Here is a 23694-nt window from a genome sequence, read left to right as displayed (position 1 = left end):
TACTCCTGATGACGTGAACGTCCCACCGTTCATCAGAGATGAGGCATGAACCACAGAGCTGTCCAGACACGGTCTGTCTCACAGGAGACCTGATCCTGAACAACAGGAACCAGGATCCTCGTGTTCAAACTCACAGGAGAGGACTTTGACTTTGTCCTCTTTGCAAAGACTGATGATTTTAAATGCTTCAGTTGTGGAAAAGAAGGACATCAGAGTAGAGCTTGTCCTGAGAAAAACGGGTCTCATAAAGACCAGAACCAGAACCAGAAAGGTACTGAGGAGGGCAGAGGGAACAGCTGGGTCCAGGAGGGGAGGAGGAGTACTGGAGGACAGGTGGAGACAGGTGGACATGGAGGGAGACGAGGAGCAGCTCAAAGACCCTCAGCTGAAGAGGAGACAGGGGAAGTAGAGGAGCAGCTGAGTGTGAGTCCGGTCTGGAGGAGGATCTGCAGGGCCAGCAGGAGCTCTGAAGGCTGCAGTGAGGAGGAGATGAAGGATTATCTGCTGAGAAGCAAACATGTAAGAGGAGCTAAAGTGGAGGACTACATCTCTGACAAAGAGAAGCTCTCCAGCTCTGTGAGATCACACATGAGCAGTAAAGACAGAGGAGCTCTCACAGAGCAGGAGGTCTACAGACTGAAGAACATAGTTCAGCAGATAAAGAGCTGAACAAAGATGAGCTGAGTGAGAAGATCTCACAGTCTGAGACAAGTTTGTGTTTGTTGTTTTTATTTATTTCACCGTTTTAAAGGTAAAGAGACCGGACGGAGCCAGCATGGACATCCAGCACCACTCCAGGTCTCAGCAGCATGCTGTGCTCCTCTGGGACCACCACCCTGAGGACACTGGTGGGTGTAGCTGGTCCTGGACTGACAGACCTGCAGTGGCTTCTCTACTCGGGCTGGATTCCATCCGGCAGAGCAGGAGGATCCTGAGCAGGTGGACGGAGGACGAGGTGGAGATGCTGCAGGAGTACGACGGAGGAGGAGGAGCTCCTGACTCCACAGATCCATGTCCAGATCCAGGATTCACTCCAGAGCTGAACGGGGTCTCAGGACCATCACTCAGTGAAGCAGTCTAAACTCGTGGCCCTCCACACAGGGACAGGCTGAGAACCTGAACCTGAACAACATTCACTGAGAACCATGAAGCACAATGTCTGGAGACGAACTAACATCCAACGCTGCTTCAAACAATGTGAGGAGGAACTGTTCTCACTGTTCTCATTGTTCTCACTGTTCTCATTGTTCTCATTGTTCTCACTGTTCTCATTGTTCTCACTGTTCTCATTGTTCTTATTGTTCTCACTGTTCTCACTGTTCTCATTGTTCTCATTGTTCTCACTGTTCTCACTGTTCTCACTGTTCTCATTGTTCTCATTGTTCTCACTGTTCTCATTGTTCTCATTGTTCTCACTGTTCTCATTGTTCTTATTGTTCTCACTGTTCTCACTGTTCTCATTGTTCTCATTGTTCTCACTGTTCTCATTGTTCTCACTGTTCTCATTGTTCTTATTGTTCTCACTGTTCTCACTGTTCTCATTGTTCTTATTGTTCTCACTGTTCTCATTGTTCTCACTGTTCTCATTGTTCTTATTGTTCTCACTGTTCTCACTGTTCTCATTGTTCTCATTGTTCTCACTGTTCTCATTGTTCTCACTGTTCTCATTGTTCTTATTGTTCTCACTGTTCTCACTGTTCTCATTGTTCTTATTGTTCTCACTGTTCTCACTGTTCTTATTGTTCTCATTGTTCTCGCTGTTCTCACTGTTCTCATTGTTCTCACTGTTCTCATTGTTCTCACTGTTCTCATTGTTCTCACTGTTCTTATTGTTCTCACTGTTCTCACTGTTCTTATTGTTCTCACTGTTCTCATTGTTCTCATTGTTCTCACTGTTCTCACTGTTCTTATTGTTCTCACTGTTCTTATTGTTCTCACTGTTCTCACTGTTCTTATTGTTCTCACTCTTCTCACTGTTCTCACTGTTCTTATTGTTCTCACTGTTCTCACTGTTCTTATTGTTCTCACTATTCTTATTGTTCTCACTGTTCTCATTGTTCTCACTGTTCTTATTGTTCTCACTGTTCTCACTGTTTTTTGGTTTGTTTTGTTGATTTGTTTCTAATTTAATGCCATGACAACGATTTTTTCGTTCTTTCATGTTTTAAGAAAATAAAGGTTTCTAAAAATCTCTCTCTCTCTCTCTCTCTCTGTCTCTCTCTCTCTCTCTCTCTGTCTCTCTCTCTGTCTCTCTCTCTCTCTCTCTCTCTCTCTCTCTCTCTCTCTCTGTCTCTCTCTCTCTCTCTCTCTCTCTCTCTCTCTCTCTCTCTCTCTGTCTCTCTCTCTCTCTCTCTCTCTCTCTCTCTCTCTCTCTCTCTCTCTCTCTCTCTCTGTCTCTCTCTCTCTCTCTCTCTCTCTCTCTCTCTCTCACCTGGGTCTCAGAGGAGGACAGGTGTATCAAACAGCTGGATGTATTGATTGATCAGTGATTAACTTCACAGCTCACAGTGTGGAGGAGAGAGAGAGGACCGGGGACTCGGTCTCATCAGACCGGGGACTCGGTCACATCAGACCGGGGACTCGGTCTCATCAGACCGGTAATAGGTGTGTTGTCAGCGGGCAGGATGTCATGTGGATGCGGGCTGCTGGTCCCCCTCTGCCGGCTCCGAGCCGCTGATGATAAACTCCTCCACAGGCCGGGTGAGGAGACCTGACAGCCGCCCGCCCTGATGCCTCTCCGCGGTGTCTCTGGTTCCTCCTCTCGGAGCCGTGAGACAGCCTCCAGCCGCCGGTCCTCTGTCTCACCGTCGGTCTCCAGCATCTGGACCCGGACCAGGTGACAGTCTGGCGGGTAGGTTTCCGTAGAAAGACGCTGTCGCAGTTGTTTTTTTTTACATAGTAACTGTATGTATGCATACATAGAATGAAATAATAACTATATCTGTGAGATATCTCTGGTTTCATCCTCCGCCTTTGTCTCCTCATGTTTTCTCCCGGAGGTCCTCCCCCTGCGGCGCGGGGCGGAGTTTCATACCGGACTAGACGCTCCTTTTGTCGGATTCGTTTCGAGCGGACTCCCCGGGGTTTACGGCCGAAAAACACACACTTCGAGAGCCCCGAAATAACCCGCGGTAGCCCAGCGGTGCGCGGTGTTTACCCGGGTCTCTGTCTCTACCTGAAGGTGAGTCGTCGGTGGTGATTTTAGACAGATTTAAGGTGTTTTCTGCTCGCTTGTCCCCGAGTCAGCAGAACATTCATGGCGGCTCGTCAGTGAAGGTTTGTGGGGCAGCAGCTGCTTCTCCTTCGGTCCAGAACCACACGAACGTTTCCACGTTTTAATCCCACAATCTAACACCCGGACACGCGGATGTCGAAGGATTAAATCATTTAAAGCAGATTTTATTTTTTTATAAATTATTTTTTTTGCTGCACGTGTCAAATGTTTAGTTTTAAAAAATAAGCTTTTCGATGAATTCTGTTTTTATTTTATTTTATTCGTTTTAAAATCATCGCAGTTTTTCCACATTTTTTCCTGAAATGGTTTCACGCCAGCTCGTCTCGAGGAGCTGTTTGCGTGCCAGCGGAAGCTGCGTGGAGACTCCTGCCGGAGGACGGACGCCATTACCGGGCAGCTGGAGCCTGACGGCCCGCTGGGTTCACTCCACGTCTCCGCTCCACAAAACGTCTCGAAAACACGGAACTAAACACGGAGAGGGGCGTTTATCTGATGGAGCATAATGTCAGATTGTCACTAAGGGGTTTTGTCTGATTTCGGCCCGTAAACAGTTCATTTATAACAAACTTGAGCGGAGTCGAACACCGGCTCTCTACCGCCCTCCGTGCTTTATTTTGGGTGAAGCACGTTTAGAATCGGACCGTTTTTAAACTGATTGTGACGGTAACAGAAGAGCTGCGTTGTTCTTTCAGTCCAGCCGAATCGGAGAGTTGCTCGTGACAGTCCGGGAACGTGTCTCCCGCGAGCCGTGGGTTTGTATTTAAGCGCTTTTTGATTTAAATTGACAGATTTTTAAATGGAGTTTAACTCAAGCTGCCCTCCGACCTGCTGACGCTGTGGAGCCCTTCATTATACATTATACATTATATATTATATATTATATATTATATATTATATATTATATATTATATATTATATATATCGTCCTCCAGCGGGAACAGAGGCTGGAATCTGAACCTGTCGCCCCAAAGTTTGACCTTGTCGGCGGGCCGCGGTGACGCACCACAGCCGGGGAGAGGTCCTCTCGGCCGGTCAGTCAGGCTCCGGAGCGCTGAGGGCAGAGACGACGGTTATCAGAGTGTTAATAATGTCGTCTTATTATTATTATTATTATTATAATAAAACATAATAATATAGTGACGTCACGAAGTGTCTTTAACAACTCATGTTCCACTGATGATGAGCTCCATGACAACCGCTGATGATAACTAATCATTGTGTGTGTGTGTGTGTGTGTGTGTGTGTGTGTGTGTGTGTGTGTGTAGACGGACTGCTCTCCGTCGTCGCTGCATGATGAACGGCAGCAGCAGCGTCTCGGCGGCTCAGAGCTCCAGGATAAAAAATGAACCAGGTAACCTTTGACCTGCTGTGACATCATCAACACCTGAGGTCACAGCTGACCTGTGTGTGTGTGTGTGTGTGTGTGTGTGTGTGTGTGTGTGTGTGTGTGTGTGTGTGTGTGTGTGTGTGTGTGTGTGTGTGTGTGTGTGTGTGTGTGTGTGTGTGTGTGTGTGTGTGTGTGTGTGTGTGTGTGTGTGTGCGTGCGTGCGTGCGCAGATGACTGGACAAAAGAGGACTGTCTAACTCTGCTGGAGAAGATCCGCTCTCAGGTGCCGGACACAGACAGCATGAAGTATAAAACCACAGAGTCGCACTTCGACTGGGACAAAGTTGGTTTCGGCAGATTCACCGGAGAAATGTGCCGCCAGAAATGGCAGAAAGTTTCCTCTGAGGTAAGAAAGTTAAGGTTCCTCCGAGGTTAGAAAGTTGTGGTTCCTCTGAGGTTAGAACGTTAAGTTTCCTCCGAGGTAAGAAAGTTAAGGTTCCTCTGAGGTAAGAAAGTTAAGGTTCCTCTGAGGTAAGAAAGTTAAGGTTCCTCCGAGGTAAGAAAGTTAAGGTTCCTCTGAGGTAAGAAAGTTAAGTTTCCTCCGAGGTAAGAAAGTTAAGGTTCCTCTGAGGTTAGAAAGTTAAGGTTCCTCTGAGGTAAGAAAGTTAAGTTTCCTCCGAGGTTAGAAAGTTAAGTTTCCTCCGAGGTAAGAAAGTTAAGGTTCCTCCGAGGTAAGAAAGTTAAGGTTCCTCCGAGGTAAGAAAGTTAAGGTTCCTCCGAGGTTAGAAAGTTAAGGTTCCTCTGAGGTAAGAAAGTTAAGTTTCCTCCGAGGTTAGAAAGTTAAGTTTCCTCCGAGGTAAGAAAGTTAAGGTTCCTCCGAGGTAAGAAAGTTAAGATTCCTCCGAGGTAAGAAAGTTAAGGTTCCTCCGAGGTTAGAAAGTTAAGTTTCCTCCGAGGTAAGAAAGTTAAGGTTCCTCCGAGGTAAGAAAGTTAAGGTTCCTCCGAGGTAAGAAAGTTAAGGTTCCTCCGAGGTAAGAAAGTTAAGATTCCTCCGAGGTAAGAAAGTTAAGGTTCCTCCGAGGTTAGAAAGTTAAGGTTCCTCTGAGGTCAGAAAGTTAAGGTTCCTCTGAGGTAAGAAAGTTAAGGTTCCTCCGAGGTAAGAACGTTAAGGTTCCTCCAAGGTTAGAAAGTTAAGGTTCCTCCGAGGTAAGAAAGTTAAGGTTCCTCTGAGGTAAGAACGTTAAGGTTCCTCCGAGGTTAGAAAGTTAAGGTTCCTCTGAGGTAAGAAAGTTAAGGTTCCTCTGAGGTAAGAAAGTTAAGGTTCCTCCGAGGTTAGAAAGTTAAGGTTCCTCTGAGGTAAGAAAGTTAAGGTTCCTCCGAGGTAAGAAAGTTAAGGTTCCTCCGAGGTTAGAAAGTTAAGGTTCCTCTGAGGTAAGAAAGTTAAGGTTCCTCCGAGGTTAGAAAGTTAAGGTTCCTCTGAGGTAAGAAAGTTAAGGTTCCTCCGAGGTAAGAAAGTTAAGGTTCCTCTGAGGTTAGAACGTTAAGGTTCCTCTGAGGTAAGAAAGTAAGGTTCCTCTGAGGTAAGAAAGTTAAGGTTCCTCCGAGGTAAGAAAGTTAAGGTTCCTCTGAGGTAAGAAAGTTAAGGTTCCTCCGAGGTTAGAAAGTTAAGGTTCCTCTGAGGTAAGAAAGTTAAGGTTCCTCCGAGGTAAGAAAGTTAAGGTTCCTCTGAGGTTAGAACGTTAAGGTTCCTCTGAGGTAAGAAAGTAAGGTTCCTCTGAGGTTAGAATGTTAAGGTTCCTCTGAGGTTAGAAAGTTAAGGTTCCTCTGAGGTTAGAAAGTTAAGGTTCCTCTGAGGTTAGAAAGTTAAGGTTCCTCTGAGGTAAGAAAGTTAAGGTTCCTCTGAGGTCAGAAAGTTAAGGTTCCTCTGAGGTAAGAACGTTAGGGTTCCTCTGAGGTCAGAACGTTAAGGTTCCTCTGAGGTTAGAACGTTAAGTTTCCTCTGAGGTTAGAACGTTAGGGTTCCTCTGAGGTCAGAAAGTTAAGGTTCCTCCGAGGTTAGAACATTAAGGTTCCTCTGAGGTTAGAACGTTAGGGTTCCTCTGAGGTCAGAACGTTAAGGTTCCTCTGAGGTCAGAACGTTAAGTTTCCTCTGAGGTTAGAACGTTAGGGTTCCTCTGAGGTCAGAAAGTTAAGGTTCCTCCGAGGTTAGAACATTAAGGTTCCTCTGAGGTAAGAAAGTTAAGGTTCCTCTGAGGTTAGAACATTAAGGTTCCTCCGAGGTTAGAAAGTTAAGGTTCCTCCAAGGTTAGAACGTTGAGGTTCCTCTGAGGTTAGAACGTTTCCAGCCTATTAGCAAGGCACATGTCATAGTGTGATGTATTTAATGACCGCAGGAAGTCGTCATGTCTTTGTGTTTCAGGTTCGTAAGTACAGAACGATGACAGAGCTCATCGTAGACGCCATGGAGTTCGTAAAGAATCCGTACAAAGGAAAGAAACTGAAGGTGAGTCCGACTCTTCTGATGAGAACACTGAGTGTTGAACATTCAACATTCAAGAACAAGTTCGTCTGACCTTCAACCTCATGTTCAAACAGACTCATCCAGATTTCCCCAAAAAACCTCTGACTCCGTACTTCCGCTTCTTCATGGAGAAACGAGCCAAATACGCCAAAATCCACCCGGAGATGAGCAACCTGGACCTGACCAAGATCCTGTCCAAGAAGTACAAGGAGCTGCCCGACAAGAAGAAGGTGTGGACCTCCTTCTCTTCCTGTCAGCTGATCCCTGATCAACAAGGTGTTCCTGTTTTTAAATGATAAATACAATCTGGTCTTTACTTCACTGCAGCAAAAGTACATCACAGAGTTCCAACGGGAGAAAGAAGAGTTTGAGAAGAACATGGCTCGATTCAAGTAAGTTCAAATACAAACGTCAACCAGCTTCAAACTCACTTCAACTCACTTAGAACTGACTGTCAACAGTATTTAGCGTTTGGTGTTAGTGTTTATCGTTTAGCATTTAGCACGTAGCTAACGTCAGCTGACCTGCAGAGAGGAACATCCAGAGCTGATTGAAGATAGGAAGAAGTCTGACCTGCCGGAGAAACCTAAAACGCCTCAACAGCTGTGGTACAACCACGAGAAGAAGACCTACATGAAGCTGCATCCAGAGGTACACACACACACACACACACACACACACACACACACACACACACACACACACACACACACACACACACACACACACACACACACACACACACACACACACACACACACACAGCAGATGAATACAAACTGTTTGTTGTTTGTAGGTGAGTCCGAAGGAGCTAAAGGAAGCTCTGAGGAGACAATGGTCCCAACTGTCTGACAAGAGGAGACTCAAGTGGATCAGCAAGGCCCTGGAGCTCCAGAAAGACTATGAGGTACCAGACCAGACCGGTCCACTCTTCATCGAGTTCAGTGTTGGTGTCTGGTCCTAATAATCGTGTGTGTGTGTGTGTGTGTGTGTAGGGCAGTATGAGAGCATACCATGAAGCTCATCCAGATGTGACCTCTGATGATCACGTTCGGTCCGTCCTCACGAAAGCAGAGAGACAGCTGAAGGACAAGTTTGATGGACGGCCAACAAAACCACCACCGTGAGTCTGAAGTAAAGATTGAGATGTTGTGGTGAAGGCTCTACTCCATCGTTAGTTTAGGGTCAACAGTCAGACGGTGTCATTGTTTCCCTTTGAACCAATCACAGAGCTCCACATCATCTAAAGTGGACGAGGCTCTCTGGAGGTTAAGCCCCGCCCCCTGCTGTATATGTCTGAGTAACAAATCCAGTGATGCTATGCTGCGATTGGTTGGTCTGCGTTTGAGGGGCGGGGCTTATTGAAGGGGCAGTTACCATGACGACTTAAACCTGACTAGGAGTCCGATGTGGATTTGAATGAGCTCTGAGGAGCATGTGGTCTGTGAGGATCCTCCAGGTCTGGGATGTGTAACCTGTGTGTGTGTGTGTGTGTGTGTGTGTGTGTGTGTGTGTGTGTGTGTGTGTGTGTTACAGTAACGGGTACTCTCTGTACTGCGCTGAGCTGATGGTGAACATGAAGGACGTGCCCAGCACGGAGCGCATGGTGCTCTGCAGCAAACAGTGGAAGATGATGACGCAGAAGGAGAAGGACATGTTTCAGAAGCGCTGCGAGCAGGTTGGTACCAGCACGCCGCCGTCCGCGCTCACTTCCTGTTTTTCCTCCGGTGAGAGCTGCGCTCACTTCCTGTTTGTGTTTCCTCAGAGGAAGAAGCAGTACGACGTGGACCTGCAGAGGTTTCTGGAGGTACGTCAACAAATACAACCAGATGGTTTCATTCATAGAGTTTCAGACCCTTTGAAGCTCGTCGTTAACTGGACTTTGTGTTTTTCAGAGTCTTCCGGACGAGGAGCGAGACCGAGTCATGGGCGAGGAGAAACTGGGAGGAGCCAGAGGGGGCGTGGCCGCCAGCCCACACAGAGCCAAGTCTCCGGCCAAGGTCAGAACGTTCTTCTTCTTCTTCTCTAAAACACTCACATTCATGCTCGCCAGTATTGATCCCCGATAATGAAACACTGAACTCTGATGCTTCAGCAGGAGGAGAGCTCGCTAACGTTAGCTGTTAGCAGCTAACAGCAGAGCAACATTTGTGATCCTGATCCTGATCTGTGATCCCTAGAAACTCGGCCCTCAGGTGGTGTCTCTCCTTTCATCCCAGGAGCGGGGGGGTCGGGAGGCGGAGTCAGAGACGTGGACGCCTGCCGGACAGACGAAAGACAGACGGGACGGGAAGAAGACGGCGAAGCTTCCCGAGACGCCGAAAACAGCCGAAGAGATGTGGCAGCACAGCGTGATGGGAGACTACCTGGCTAAATACAGAGTGAGTAATCTGATTACACTGTTAGTACTCCGATTACACCGATTTATCAGTTCAGTTCCCTTCTGAGAAAACATCAGATGTTGTTGAACTTTACATTTTTTCATGAGGAAACAGAACCTTTATGAAACGAGTTCATTCAGCTGCTTCACAGTTAGTCTTTGTCACAATGAAGGTGTAATGAAGGTGTAATGAAGGTGTAATAAAGGTGTAATAAAGGTGTAATGAAGGTGTAATGAAGGTGTAATGAAGGTGTAATGAAGGTGTAATGAAGGTGTAATGAAGGTGTAATGAAGGTGTAATGAAGGTGTAATAAAGGTGTAATGAAGGATTTAAATGTGGTCATGTGACTTCCTCTGCAGAGCGACCGCAGGAAGGCTCAGGCTGCAATCGAGGCGGCCTGGAAGTCGATGGAGAAGAAGGAGAAGATTCCTTGGATCAAGAAGGCGGCGGAGGACCAGAAGCGTTACGAGGTTCAGTACCAACCTGTGGTCAGTGAGCCACGCCCACAACACACCGACTCCGCCCCCTCCGGCTGAGGCCGCAGCCACATTTAAAACATGTGTTACTTCTGAGTAACTTAGTCTCTGATTGGCTGAGGGTCTGATTGGCTGAGTGTCTGATTGGCTGAGTGTCTGATTGGCTGAGTGTCTGATTGGCTGAGTGTCTGATTGGCTGAGGGTCTGATTGGCTGAGGGTCTGATTGGCTGAGGGTCTGATTGGCTGAGGGTCTGATTGGCTGAGGGTCTGATTGGCTGAGGGTCTGATTGGCTGAGGGTCTGATTGGCTGAGGGTCTGATTGGCTGAGTGTCTGATTGGCTGAGTGTCTGTGACGTTGTGACGTTGTCTGTCCTGCAGAGGGAGCTGTTGGACACGAGGACTCCAGCAGCAGCTCAGAGGAAACCCAAGTTTGATGGAGAACCAAAGAAACCTCCAGTGTGAGTCTGACTTCTTACACAGAATGTGCTGGGAGCTTATTTGAATTCAGCAATACATCATATTTTGGGATTTCAAGAAAAATCCAACTTATCTGCCATTTATTTTGTTGAGATGTTCAGTTTCTGTCATAGAAGACAAAAATAATAAATAAATGAGTTTAACTTTGTGTTATTAGCAGATGAATAGTTAGTGAATGGACCTGAACGTAAAGCAGCCTTGTAGTAAGCCCCGCCCCCTGCCGTTTCCCGTCCAATAGGAGCGGGTACCAGATGTTCTCCCAGGAGCTGCTGACCAACGGAGAGCTGAACCACTTCAGCCTGAAGGAGCGGATGGTGGAGATCGGGAAGAGATGGCACAAACTGACCCAGAGTCAGAAGGACAAGTACAAGAAGATGGTGGAGGAGCAGCAGGGGGAGTACAAGGCCGAGCTGGAGGACTGGGTGGAGGTACAGCCACAGAGACGGTTTACATGTGACCAGTACACATCAATCAGTGACTGGTTCTCTTAATGACGGTCAGAGCCAATCACAGCTCAGCAGAATAAAACCAGATGTTTCCTTCTTCTCTGCAGTCTCTGTCTCCTCAGGACCGAGCCGTCTACAAAGAGTTCTCCTCCTCAGTGAGTTCCTCCTCCTCCTCCTCCTCCTCCTCCTCCTCCTCTCTCTCTTTGGTCCATTTATATACGATGAACACACTTCTTCTGCTCACCAAGGCTAGCTAGCTAGCTAACGGCTGTCTGCTAGTTATCTTGTGTGATGAGAGTGAGTGGAGGAAGCGTCTATAACTATGACCAGTGACGAAACTACCTTCAAAATGAATGTATCGATAAATATCATCGATACATTCATCAATAAGAAATAACTCAGACGTACTAGTTTGAGTTAGTAGTTTAATGTACATCCTGATGACTTTTATTTAACTATTTTTATATAAAAACACTCAAATGGACTTGTGTTTGTCATAAAACAGAAGTGATTACAGGTCACGTGTTATTATGGTCTGTCATTCACTAACAATGATCGTGGTGACTTTAAGGTCTTTGGACAACACGGGGTTGAGCAATGAGAGGTTGAACATCTGTGTCCGTTTGTTCCATCAGAAGCGTCGCAGCACCGCTAAAGTTCGCAACAGTCCAGGAGCTAAAGTCCGTGTGACGGCGAAGGGGAAGGCTGCCGGTGCAAGAGCCACGACGCAAACGGTCGGGGTCGCCAAGAGGGCCATGGCGTACCGAGCCAAGGTAACACGCTACATGGCTACGTGACTACACGCTACATAGCTACGTGACTACACGCTACATGGCTACGTGACTACACGCTACATGACTACGTGACTACACGCTACATGACTACACGCTACATGGCTACGTGACTACACGCTACATGGCTACGTGACTACACGCTACATGGCTACGTGACTACACGCTACGCGACTGCTGCGACACCGCGCTGCTACACGACGACGCTGCTGTAAAGCTGCACCTTTCTGTCTCCAGCAGGACATGTCCGACTCGACGGAGAAGAGCGACTCCTCTGACTCTGATGAAGACGATGAGACGTCAGGAAGCACAGACAGCGACGATGAGGTGAAAACAAACGTTCCCTCATTAAGGGTTCATTACTGGGTTCTAGTATCTCAGAGGGTTCTAGTATCTTAAGGTTCATATTCCTGGATTTCAATAATCAGAGATCACTTTCAATCATTTTGTCAGTTATTGTCATTACAATCATAATATGATTAATAATGTATATTATATATTATACATGATTAATAATGTATATTATACATTATTGATGTCAAAAGTAAACATGACTATCCAGAATCACCATGGCAACCATCCAATAAGTCTGTTGTTCCTCAGAACGAGGACGATGAAGATCAGAGCTCCTCTGAGGACTCCAGTGACTCGGACTCAGATTAGCTCCGCCCCCCCTTCCCCTCATTGGAGAGGACAGGCTGTGCAGGCCACGCCTCCTCACATGCCAATCATCCGGGCGGACCAATGAGAACGGCTGACGTCACGCTGGCCCCTCTGAAGGGGGCGTGGCCTGATGGAGTGTTTTGTTACCCGTGTGTTTGTTGGTTTTTATCTGATGGACGTTTCCGTCGGGAGGAGTTAGTTTTTATGTGTTTTTTTGGAGCTGCGGCGGGGGGCGGAGCCTATTGGCTACCGGTTTGTTACGCTGAGGGGCGGAGCCAGTGTTCAGCCTCCAATCAGCTGCCTGCCTGAGAAAATTATTAACAAATAAATGCACTTTTTCTCACTTGTGTTGTTGGCTTTGTGTACCAAACACACCGTGACATCATCACGAGGAATTAAAACAAACACGACACATGTTTTATAGACATTTGAATGAATAGATTTATAGAATATAAACAAGCTTCTTTAACCTCAAACACTAATAAATAATCTGACCTCTGACCCCCCACACAGACCTTTGGCACGCCACCCTGTTACCACAGTACCCCCCCCCCTTCATCTTCTGGATTTATAAAACACCCCGAAAACCAGAGTCCAGCACATGCATCGTCATCGTTACACTATAACCCCCCCCACACCCCCCCCCGCCCACCCTAAACAAAGATAAACAAACGTTCATAAACATTAATGTCATTCTGTCAGAATTAAACATCGTGGAGAAGAACAACGTGGAGCATGAACTTCTTCTTCTCTTCTGAACTCGGAGGTTTTAATCTGAAAACTGATGATTTGTGAAACGGTCAGAAAGCAGCTGGATGGTCCTTCAAAAAGCTGCAAAGCATGATGGGAGTTGGAGTCGAGTTGCACATTAAAGACGATTCACTGGTTCATTAAATCATCGACCAACAGATTCAGTTTTATGACTCATTGATGAAATATCAGTTATTGATCAGAGAGACACACACACACACACACACACACACACACACACACACACACACACACACACACACACACACACACACACACACACACACACACACACACACACACACACACACACACACACACACACACACACACACACACACACACACACACACACACACACACACACACACACACACACACACACACACACACACACACACACACACACACACGGTCATAGCGGGACGTCCAGCAGCTTCTTGTTCAGGTACTGCTTCACCTCCTCGATGCCGTTCAGCTTCTCCAGCTCGTGGTACGGCAGCTGAGAGGGGTCAAGACAAGTCACATCACCAGCTGGTCAACACACTGCAGCACAGAGCGCGTAGCTTAGCTTAGCACAAAGACGGTTAGCCGAGCTGTGAGGCTGTCTACGTGGTGGCTCGGAGGACTCGGTGGACCGACCTGCAGGATGACGTATCCCAGCAGCCTCAGGTGTCGGTCCCTCATGGCCCGAGAACCCACCAGAACCTCAGAGTTGTGGCAGTAGTGCCACTTATCGTTGACGGACATGATGACCCTGTAGAGACACAGAACCACGTTACACATCAGGACCCCGGTCCAGGTTTCATCAGGTTTACCGCTGAGCTGGACTGACCTCCTGATCTGTCTCTGGTCTGTTGGGGGGTTGTCGGTGTCGGGGGGGTGGAGCCGAGGCGATGGGGGTCCTCTCTCGGCCCCCTCGGAGTACGTCGTCCCCTCGTCCTCCAGGATCTTCCCGATAGAGAACTGGAAGAGTGAGTCTGGGGCCGTGGACCCTGCCGGTCCCTGGACCCCGTCAGAGGGGGGGCTGCTGAGGGTGGAGCTGTCCTGGCTCTCCAGAGACGGGTCCTTAACCAGACTGGAGTAGTACTCCGCTGTGGGGACGTAGTAGGACCCGTAGGGGCCCCCGTTGGTCCCCATGGGCCTCGTGGTGTGGTGAGACAGGTAGGACCTGGTCTCTATGGCTCCGCCCACCTGACATAGCTCCTCCCCCTCCAGCACCGCGAACGGAGAGAACTTCTGGAACTCTGCAGTCACCACGGTAACCGCTTCATCGGCTGACTTGGATGTCGACACGGCGACGCAGGACGGAGGAACCAGACCGGCTCCGGTTCTGATCGGTAGAACCCGACCAGAGGAGTCCATCCACAGCACGAAGTCTGGAGACCAACAGGAGGCCATCAGAGCAGAGACTGTAGTACTCAGTGTAGTACTCAGTGTGTGTGTGTAGTACTCAGTGTGTGTAGTACCTGTGTAGTATCCCGGGGCCAGTACTTCATCCTGTTTGTAGTTCTGTTCTCCAACCAGCTGTCGTAGAGCCTCAGCAACCAGACCTTTATAACTGGTGGGAGACAAAATGATCAGAACCAGAGGAACCAGTCTCAAGAACCAGTCTCAGACCAGAGGAACCAGTCTCAGACCTGAGGAACCAGTCTCAGACTAGAGGAACCAGTCTCAGACTAGAGGAACCAGTCTCAGACCTGAGGAACCAGTCTCAGACCTGAGGAACCAGTCTCAGACCTGAGGAACCAGTCTCAGACTAGAGGAACCAGTCTCAGACCTGAGGAACCAGTCTCAGACTAGAGGAACCAGTCTCAGACCTGAGGAACCAGTCTCAGACCAGAGGAACCAGTCTCAGACCAGAGGAACCAGTCTCAGACTAGAGGAACCAGTCTCAGACCTGAGGAACCAGTCTCAGACTAGAGGAACCAGTCTCAGACCTGAGGAACTAGTCTCAGACTAGAGGAACCAGTCTCAGACCTGAGGAACCAGTCTCAGACTAGAGGAACCAGTCTCAGACTACAGGAACTAGTCTCAGACCTGAGGAACTAGTCTCAGGCTGGTCAAACACACTTGATTACAATAAAGAATAATTCCTGCTGAAATGAACCCATTAGGTCTGATACACATCACCTGGACTGTGTACTGGTGTACAGGTGTGTTACCTGTACTTGCGGTTGACCTCATCAGCAGTCAGGGCGTGGTCAAACATCAGGACCTTGTGGGCGTCCTGCAGCCGTGGTCCGGTGTACTCTCGGTACTCCAGCTCCACAGCAGCATCCAGCAGAGAGAGGTACCGCCGGACTATGGGAGCGTAAGGACTGTCTGTGGAACACAGGAGAACACCAGACATGTACCTCAAAGGCTCTCTCGGTTGAGTTGTGCCGGTTGTGTTTTGGTACTGACTGGTGACGTTGCTGATGAAGGCGGAGGAGAAGACTCGGTGCAGCACCAGGCCGGGGAAGTGTCCCAGCTGGAACAGAGACATGAGGATGTTGACGGTGGCGAGCGGCGAGCTGAGCGCCTTCAGCTCCACCACCTCCTCCAACCGAGAGAAGAACTGCTCCTCATTGGACGGACGGTAGCTCATCCTGCTGAACGGGAACACCAGCTTCTGGATCACCTGAGGACACGCAGACAGACACACCTGCAGTCCTGTTCGCCAACACCGAAAACCAAACGAGCGACTGTGCGGTCCTCACCTTACTGTCCAGGTACTCCGCCTTCTTCACCAGAAAGTCCGCGATGGTGTCGAGCAGCAGAGTCTCTCTCAGTCGATGGCGGGCGATGTATTTGGCAATCAAAGCCATCGTGTACGGAGTGATGCTGTCCACCTTCTTAGGCAACTCCTCTGCCAGAGAGCAACAAGTCACGGCATCAATACAGGGTTTCCCACAGAGCGGTGCTCCATGGTGGGGGTCAGAGTTAAGGTTAGGTGGGGTTGGGTTTAAGGTGGGGTTCAGGTTTGAGGTGGGGTTCAGGTTTGAGGTGGGGTTGGGTTTGAGGTGGGGTTGGGTTTGAGGTGGGCTCGGGTTTGAGGTGGGGTTGGGTTTGAGGTGGGGTTGGGTTTGAGGTGGGGTTCAGGTTTGAGGTGGGGTTCAGGTTTGAGGTGGGGTTCAGGTTTGAGGTGGGGTTCAGGTTTGAGGTGGGGTCGGGTTTGAGGTGGGGTTGGGTTTGAGGTGGGGTTCAGGTGGGGTTCAGGTTTAAGGTGGGGTTCAGGTTTAAGGTGGGGTTCAGGTTTAAGGTGGGGTTCAGGTTTAAGGTGGGGTTCAGGTTTAAGGTGGGGTTGGGTTTAAGGTGGGGTTCAGGTTTAAGGTGGGGTTCAGGTTTAAGGTGGGGTTGGGTTTAAGGTGGGGTTCAGGTTTAAGGTGGGGTTCAGGTTTAAGGTGGGGTTCAGGTTTAAGGTGGGGTTCAGGTTTGAGGTGGGGTTCAGGTTTGAGGTGGGGTTAAATAAGGAGAAAGACTCACTGATTGGAAACATGATCAATAAAGCGTGTTGAACCAGTGAGGACTCAACATTGTGGTTTGTCCTGGTTTGGGTTCTAACTGAACTCTTTCTAATTCACAAAGATTAAGTCTTTTAGCTGCCAGATGTGAACCCAGGTGTTATAAGAACCAAACCTCACCTGCCAGGCTGCTGATGAACCTCTCCTGTCTGTTCTGGTAGAACAGGTGAGAGCTGAAGATCAACTCCAGGCTCTTGTTGCTCGCCTCCCGAACACACGCCGCCAACATCTCGTCCAACAGCGCCATCTCCTGGTCACGAACACCGCTGACACTCGCTAAGGTGTGTTTGACCAGACGCAAGATCTTCCTGAAGGACACGAGGCAAGAAGTCGTTAATGTAACTTTGAAGGCAAATGGATCTATTGGAGGCGTGTTGTTGTTAGCGCCCCCTGTAGCAGCGACGGGCTCTAACTAAGTTAAAACAAGCTAACCCAGGCTAAACTAAGTTAAAACAAGCTAACCGAGGCTAAACTAAGTTAAAACAAGCTAACCGAGGCTAAACTAAGTTAAAACAAGCTAACCCAGGCTAAACTAAGTTAAAACAAGCTAACCGAGGCTAAACTAAGTTAAAACAAGCTAACCCAGGCTAAACTAAGTTAAAACAAGCTAACCGAGGCTAAACTAAGTTAAAACAAGCTAACCGAGGCTAAACTAAGTTAAAACAAGCTAACCCAGGCTAAACTAAGTTAAAACAAGCTAACCGAGGCTAAACTAAGTTAAAACAAGCTAACCGAGGCTAAACTAAGTTAAAACAAGCTAACCCAGGCTAAACTAAGTTAAAACAAGCTAACCGAGGCTAAACTAAGTTAAAACAAGCTAATCCAGGCTAAACTAAGTTAAAACAAGCTAACCCAGGCTAAACTAAGTTAAAACAAGCTAACCCAGGCTAAACTACGTTAAAACAAGCTAACCGAGGCTAAACTAAGTTAAAACAAGCTAACCCAGGCTAAACTAAGTTAAAACAAGCTAACCCAGGCTAAACTAAGTTAAAACAAGCTAACCCAGGCTAAACTAAGTTAAAACAAGCTAACCCAGGCTAAACTAAGTTAAAACAAGCTAACTGAGGCTAAACTACGTTAAAACAAGCTAACCGAGGCTTCAGGATAAACTAACCTAAAACAAGCTAAACTATGCTACAGGCTAACCGCTTGTTGAACAGCATCCTCTCACCTGTTGGCGAGCAGCTGTTCAGGGTTTGCAGGCGTGTTGTTATTGTTAGCAGTGGCGGTGTTAGCGCCCCCTGTGGCAGCGACGGGCTCCTGCGGCTGCAGCGAGCGCCACTTGAGTCGGTAGTACGAGAGCAGCAGGAACAGCGTCTGCGGGTGGCGCTCTCGCTCCAGGTTCTTCTCCAGACCGGCCAGGCAGGCCTCGGTCAGAGGGTGCTGGATGCCCATGTGGAGCTTCATGCTGGAGCTGAACACCATGGACACGTCCTTCTGGTTGAACTGGTTCAGTCTGGACTGAGACTCCACCTCCAACACCTGGACCACCTGAGAGTCACTGGGTAGACCTAAAGAGACCACAAACACCATTATCCACCAGACCACCTCAGACAGACCACATTGGACCACTTCAGACCACCTCAGACAGACCACATGATGACGTCACACGTAAAGGTGGACTCACCGAGCGCGGCGACGGCGTACAGACAGTTGACGATGCTGAAGTTGTCAAACTTGGCGCAGTCGTTGACGATGGCGTCACAAAGCGTGTGGAAGTCCTGATGCTCCAGGACGTCTCGTCCGTCACCTCCTCCTGGAGCCTCGGGGTCGCCCCCCCCGCCCCGTGCCGGGGGCGTGGCCTGTAGCAGCTGACCGATCTTCTGCAGAGCCACAGGGTAGTGGTTGTGGGAGACCTTGGAGGGGTTCTGGGTGACCCATCGGAGAACCTCGTCGGGACGCCGTGAGCGCTCGATCAGACGCTTCATGGTGAAGAACGTGTCGTAGCTCATCTTCTCGTGGATGAAGTTCCACGTCTTCTTCTTGCTGCCGGCAGCGGCGGGGGGGGCGGCCCCTCCAGCCGGAGCTCCGCCTCCATATGTGTGGAAGTGGTGCTGATAGTGGGGGGGCAGGAGAGGCGGAGCCAGGTGGGCGTGGTAGTGGGGGTGGAAGTGAGCTCCACGGGGGGCCTCAGGGCGACCCTGGTACAAAGGATAGGGAGGGGGGTGGGGTGGGGGGGGCGCCTCAAGCCCCGCTCTCCGCCCATGTTTGGCTCCTCCCCCTCCTCCTCCCCCCGCACTGTTGTAGAGACGGGTTGTGTACATGTTGACTGACTGGGAGGCGGGGCGGGGGGGGCGATGAGCTCGGCTCAGGAGGAGGAGCCACCTAGTGGACAAACACTGCATAGTCCTACAGACAGGACACATGGAGGTATAACACTCCTACAGGAGGAGGAGGAGGTGGGGGGGGAGAGGAGGAGGGAGGAGATATCAATGGATGACCAACAGCTCTAAAGATCACTGACGAACAGAATTAAATGTATTTAAATAAAATAATTTCATTGTGCGTCAACAAGACTTAAACTGGATCAAGACCCAGAATCACAATCAGCAACTCTTTGATCAATTGATTGATTAGCTGCTCACACACACAGCCTGTTCACCTGTCTCTCTGCTCACCTGTCTGTCTCTCTGCTCACCTGTCTGTCTTCCTGTCCTTCCTCCTGCTATCATGACCTGACAGCTGCACACAGCCCCGGCCAACATGCTAGCATTAGCATCTAGTGCGTTATTTAGCCGATTAAACCTCCCAGTGATGATCTGTTGACGTCCTGCTGGATTTGACTCTCATGTGGTGGATTTATTTCCTCTTTGGCTGATCAAGCAGCTGATAAACGTCTGCTAGCTTCCTGGCAGTTAGCAGCCCGGCTAGCTATAGCATATCAGAGGATTCACACATGACAGAAGCCATAAAACAACTGGGACAACATGCTGCAGAGAAACTAAACTAACACAAGCTAATCGAGGCTACAGGCTAAACTAAGTTAAAACAAGCTAACCGAGTTAACAGGCTAAACTAACCTAAAGCATGCTAACCGAGGCTACTGGCTAAACTAAGTTAAAACAAGCTAACCGTGAGCTAACCTTAACTAACCTAAAACAAGCTAACCGATGCTACAGGCTAACCCAAAACAAGCTAACGGTGAGCTAACCTTAACTAAAACAAGCTAACTGTGAGCTAACCTTAACTAACCTAAAACAAGCTAACTGATGCTACAGGCTAACCTAAAATAAGCTAACTGTGAGCTAAACTAAAGTAACCTAAAACAAGCTAACCGATACTAAAGGCGAATCTAAAACAAGCTAACTGTGAGCTAACCTAAAACAAGCTAACTGATGCTACAGGCTAACCTAATATAAGCTAACGGTGAGCTAACCTTAACTAAAACAAGCTAACTGTGCGCTAACCTTAACTAACCTAAAACAAGCTGTAAGCTAACCTAAAACAAGCTAACTGTGAGCTAACTTTAACTAGTTAACTGTGAGCTAACCTTTAACTAGTTGACTGTGAGCTAACCTTAACAAGCTAACTATGAGCTAACCGTAACTAGCTAACTGTGAGCTAACCGTAACTAGCTAACTGTGAGCTAACCTTAACTAGCTGTCAGCTCCGATCCACCAGCTGATCTGTTAGCATTAGCCTGTTAGCATCAGAGTGCCCTTCTCTGAGCCGTATAACCTGGTTATTAACCGGGTAACTGCTCCGGTTATAACCCGGGTTAACCCGGTTTACCCGTGTTTACCTCATAGCTCAGTCACACCGGCAGCTCCGCTCTGCTGAAACACCTGAGGCCGCTGAGAGAAACAGTCAGCGGTCAGCCGCTTCATTCCTCCACACTTCTTCTTCTGCTTCTTCTTCTTCTCGTTGAGCTCAATCTGCGGCAGACTAGACGCAGTAACTGCGTGTTGCTGCCCTCCACAGTTCATTCATAGACCTCCATTGTGTGATTTATATATACTGTATATATATATTTATTCTTATTATTATATATATTTATTATTATTATTATTATATATATTTATTATTATTATTATTATATATATTCATTATCACATATTAATACAGGCTGCTATTCTCAGGACGAACATTTCATAATATCACAGTAAATTAAGTTTAATCATGATATTATTATTGTATTATTGTCGTTATTGCTTGTGTATTACTGGACATTATGTATCTGGTGTGGAACATTATTTAACAAAATCAGGCACATCCTGTCTCAAAGAGATGCAGAAACATGAGTTCACCTGTTAGACTAGATGATGTGATTATCAGGCTGCTCTAACACGGCTCTGAAATCTCTAGTTGATCCAGAATCCTGCAGCTTGTGTACCAACAAAAACTAAGAAAACAGATCATATTATAGTAAGAGCTGGCTCAGGTTTGTAGTTGGGGCTATAATTTATATATATATATTTGTTCTCCTCTTTTCTTGTATTTGTTTCCTGTGGTCTGTTGAATTATTGTATTCTCTTTGTTTTGAATCTTTACTCCTCACTTTGCGTCACCAGGTGGCGGTAACACAACCGAAAGCAGTTTGTCAGCCGCCATTAAACCAAGAGAAGAAGAAAGAGGAGGAGGAGCGTCGAGTAAAGATGGCGGAGCACAGCGGTTACGGAACACAAACATTGCTCTTGACGCGTGTCTAGCGGTCTGTCCGTCTCTCCGGTGAGGATGGCTCACCGATACCTGCGGCTGTCTGCCGGCTGCACGAGCAGCTTCCGGCTGCTGCTGGGGCCCAGCGCTGCGGTCCGACAGGTAGGTGGAGAGCTGAGCCAACACGCTAACTCTGCTAATTATGCTAACTGTGCTAACGGGGACAGTGGCCCAAACAAGCCGGACAGGTGTTTAATGACGTCAGGTAAGAGTCACCTGTCTTACGTCAGTGACTCATGTAACGTTCAGTAACCTTCATAAAAAACAGACAGGTGATACTTCTGATCTGCTCTTTGTGGAAGAAGAAGAAGAAGAAGAAGAAGGATTTTTAAATTCCGTGTATTGATCCAGCACAGATCACTGTCACGTTCAAAAATGAATAAATAAATAAAAACAACTCCTCCACCCACAGAAACACACCAACATCTCGAACCGTCAGCCTTTGCTTCAGTCATCGGTCTGAAGTTGAACTTTCAACCTGAACTAAATATTAAAAAGTACGACAGAGACTCTGTCCAATAGTTCCCATCAGCTGAACCGGATCATCACAAAGCCCCGACCACACACACCAGTGAACCCGTCAGAGACTCAACAGAGGAAGACCAGGAACCACTCAGAGTCTTCAGAGTGTTTGTGTCTCCTCACCGGTTATCTAAGCTCTGTGTTCTGTGTGACGTCTACTTCCTGTTTGTCAGGTGACGTGTTCGGCCGCTGCAGGACAGGTGGAAAGGGGGCGGAGCCTGCTGAGTGACCTGCTGGGAGTTTACAGGAGGCTGAGCTCCAGACCACCTAAAGGTGTGTGTGTGTGTGTGTGTGTGTGTGTGTGTGTGTGTGTGTGTGTGTGTGTGTGTGTGTGTGTGTGTGTGTGTGTGTGTGTGTGTGTGTGTGTGTGTGTGTGTGTGTGTGTGTGTGTGTGTGATCATTGTGAGGACCAGGTTGAATTTCAGATCTGCTTGAAGATTCAGACCCGGGGCACATCTCAAGTCTCTCAATAGTCATTTCCTCGCTCCTCGCTTGAACAGGAAGTTGTTCTGCTCCTCCATATTGACGGCCGTCCCAAAGCTCTTATTTATCTCTGAGGAGCGAGGAGAGAGGAGGGAGGAGAGAGGAGGGAGGAGAGAGGAGAGAGGAGAGAGGAGGGAGGAGAGAGGAGGGAGGAGGGAGGAGGGAGGAGGGAGGAGGGATCTCTGAGGAGCACGAGAGCAGCCTTCCAGGAAGTGTTTTAACGGAGGACACGCCCCCTCAGTGCTCATCATGTGATTGGACGCTGCAGCCGGACTGAGTTTAACAGCAGAGTGAAGATCAGATTAAACTAGTTTATATTTGATCTGTTCTCTGGTTTAAATAGATGTTCATTGTAGTCTGAACAACAAAAGAACCACAAACAACTTCCTTCATTTATTAAAGATTAGTGTTTTCATGATGTTTCCTCAATAACTTCATGATGAAAGGATGAAAGTGAGAGATCTGGAGAGACTAAACCCTGAACCCAGACGCAAATAATCATAAATAAGACAAAAACATTCTGCTGTAGAGATGATCCTGATCTCATGAACACAGTTTAACAGACTCCAGAGACGATCACTGTGTGTTTATGAGTTATTAGTGTTATTAGTCCAGAGATCATGTGAACAGACTCAAACTCCTCTAAAGTCTCTCCAGCTGTTAAAGCGACTGACAGCTGATCCAGCTGTGATCAGCTGATCCTCGTCATCAGAAACAGACTTCGCTTCACGTGACAGAGGAAAGGACGTCTCATGTCTCTTAAACATGTTTCCTTGTTCCTCTCTCCTCGCAAGGAAAGGAGCCATGTGAGGGAAACGGGGATGCAATTAAGAGACTTGGGATGTGCCCCCAGTTTTAGAGTTAGACTCAAGTTCAGAGTTAAACATTTAGTTGTGATGGTTGAGGTCCTGAGGATCCTCACAAGTATAGAAGTACAAACTTGTTTGTTTTCAGCACAGTGATGTTTCTTTTATTTTTTTCAGGTTTTGAGAAATATTTTCCAGGAAGTCAGAAAACTCCCAAAAACAGTGAAGCCGAAGCAGCAACCAAAGGTAGAAACCACTGAAATCTACGTCTACGCGCGTCTACCCGCGACTACGACTGTTTACTGATGGATTATTGTTTGTTTCTTTGTCTTTTCTCAGAGGCCAACGCTCAGAGATCTTCTGGGAAGGCAGCAGGAGGAGGAGGAGGAGGAGGAGGAGGAGGAGGAGGAGGAGGAGGAGGAGGAGGAGGAGGAGGAGGAAAACGAGGAGGCCGTAAGGAGGAGTCCCACTGGTACAGCCGTCTGCAGAAGGTCAGTGTGCTGCTCAGCTCTCGCCTGTGCTCACCTGGTGGAGTGAAGCTCATGTCAGGTTGTCTGTTTCAGGGCGATGTTCCCTGGGATGATAAAGAGTTTCGGATGTACTTCCTGAGCGGAGCAGCGTTCTGGACCACCGTCACCTATTTTTTCTTCTTC

The 23694-nt window shown here is 48.1% G+C and overlaps 3 protein-coding genes across 7 annotated transcripts in view; 2 read left to right on the top strand and 1 right to left on the bottom strand.

Annotated features, from left to right (window-relative positions):
• The first annotated feature begins 3039 nt into the window (after positions 1-3039).
• ubtfl (upstream binding transcription factor, like) lies at positions 3040-12682 on the top strand. Of its 4 annotated transcripts, none has more exons than XM_079172515.1 (20): positions 3040-3181; positions 4501-4586; positions 4793-4968; positions 6982-7065; positions 7158-7313; positions 7411-7475; positions 7614-7734; positions 7880-7990; positions 8079-8206; positions 8620-8761; positions 8849-8890; positions 8979-9083; positions 9264-9464; positions 9824-9952; positions 10320-10399; positions 10657-10846; positions 10972-11019; positions 11500-11637; positions 11893-11982; positions 12259-12682. In XM_079172515.1, the coding sequence occupies exons 2-20, from the start codon at positions 4526-4528 to the stop codon at positions 12316-12318; spliced, it is 2127 nt and encodes a 708-aa protein (XP_079028641.1). In that variant the 5' UTR covers positions 3040-3181; positions 4501-4525; the 3' UTR covers positions 12319-12682. The 4 variants fall into 4 exon arrangements, with proteins under 4 accessions (XP_079028641.1, XP_079028643.1, XP_079028642.1 ...); XM_079172517.1 differs by having other exon boundaries at positions 9303-9464; positions 12259-12681; XM_079172516.1 differs by having other exon boundaries at positions 9824-9934; positions 12259-12681.
• A 571-nt stretch (positions 12683-13253) lies between these two features.
• Positions 13254-20444, bottom strand: fastk (Fas-activated serine/threonine kinase). The gene is made up of 11 exons (XM_079172778.1): positions 20317-20444; positions 18202-18955; positions 17746-18085; positions 16695-16882; positions 15771-15919; positions 15475-15691; positions 15234-15393; positions 14538-14629; positions 13904-14447; positions 13711-13825; positions 13254-13570 (listed from the first exon to the last, which is right to left on the bottom strand). The coding sequence occupies exons 2-11, from the start codon at positions 18938-18940 to the stop codon at positions 13484-13486; spliced, it is 2631 nt and encodes an 876-aa protein (XP_079028904.1). The 5' UTR covers positions 18941-18955; positions 20317-20444; the 3' UTR covers positions 13254-13483.
• A 715-nt stretch (positions 20445-21159) lies between these two features.
• afg3l2 (AFG3-like AAA ATPase 2) overlaps positions 21160-23694 on the top strand; it is an 11948-nt gene continuing 9413 nt past the window's right edge. For both annotated transcript variants that reach the window (XM_079173264.1, XM_079173263.1), the window contains exons 1-5: positions 21160-21332; positions 21926-22025; positions 23219-23287; positions 23381-23532; positions 23605-23694. The exon at positions 23605-23694 is cut by the window's right edge and continues 63 nt beyond it. In XM_079173264.1, coding sequence (XP_079029390.1) covers positions 21249-21332; positions 21926-22025; positions 23219-23287; positions 23381-23532; positions 23605-23694 — 495 coding nt within the window. In that variant the 5' untranslated portion in view covers positions 21160-21248. The remainder of the gene's footprint in view (positions 21333-21925; positions 22026-23218; positions 23288-23380; positions 23533-23604) is intronic.

This window comes from Pholis gunnellus, assembly GCF_910591455.1.
Source record: "Pholis gunnellus genome assembly, chromosome: 14".
Lineage (NCBI taxonomy): Eukaryota > Metazoa > Chordata > Actinopteri > Perciformes > Pholidae > Pholis > Pholis gunnellus.
This window is presented reverse-complemented; position numbering and strand designations above follow the sequence as displayed.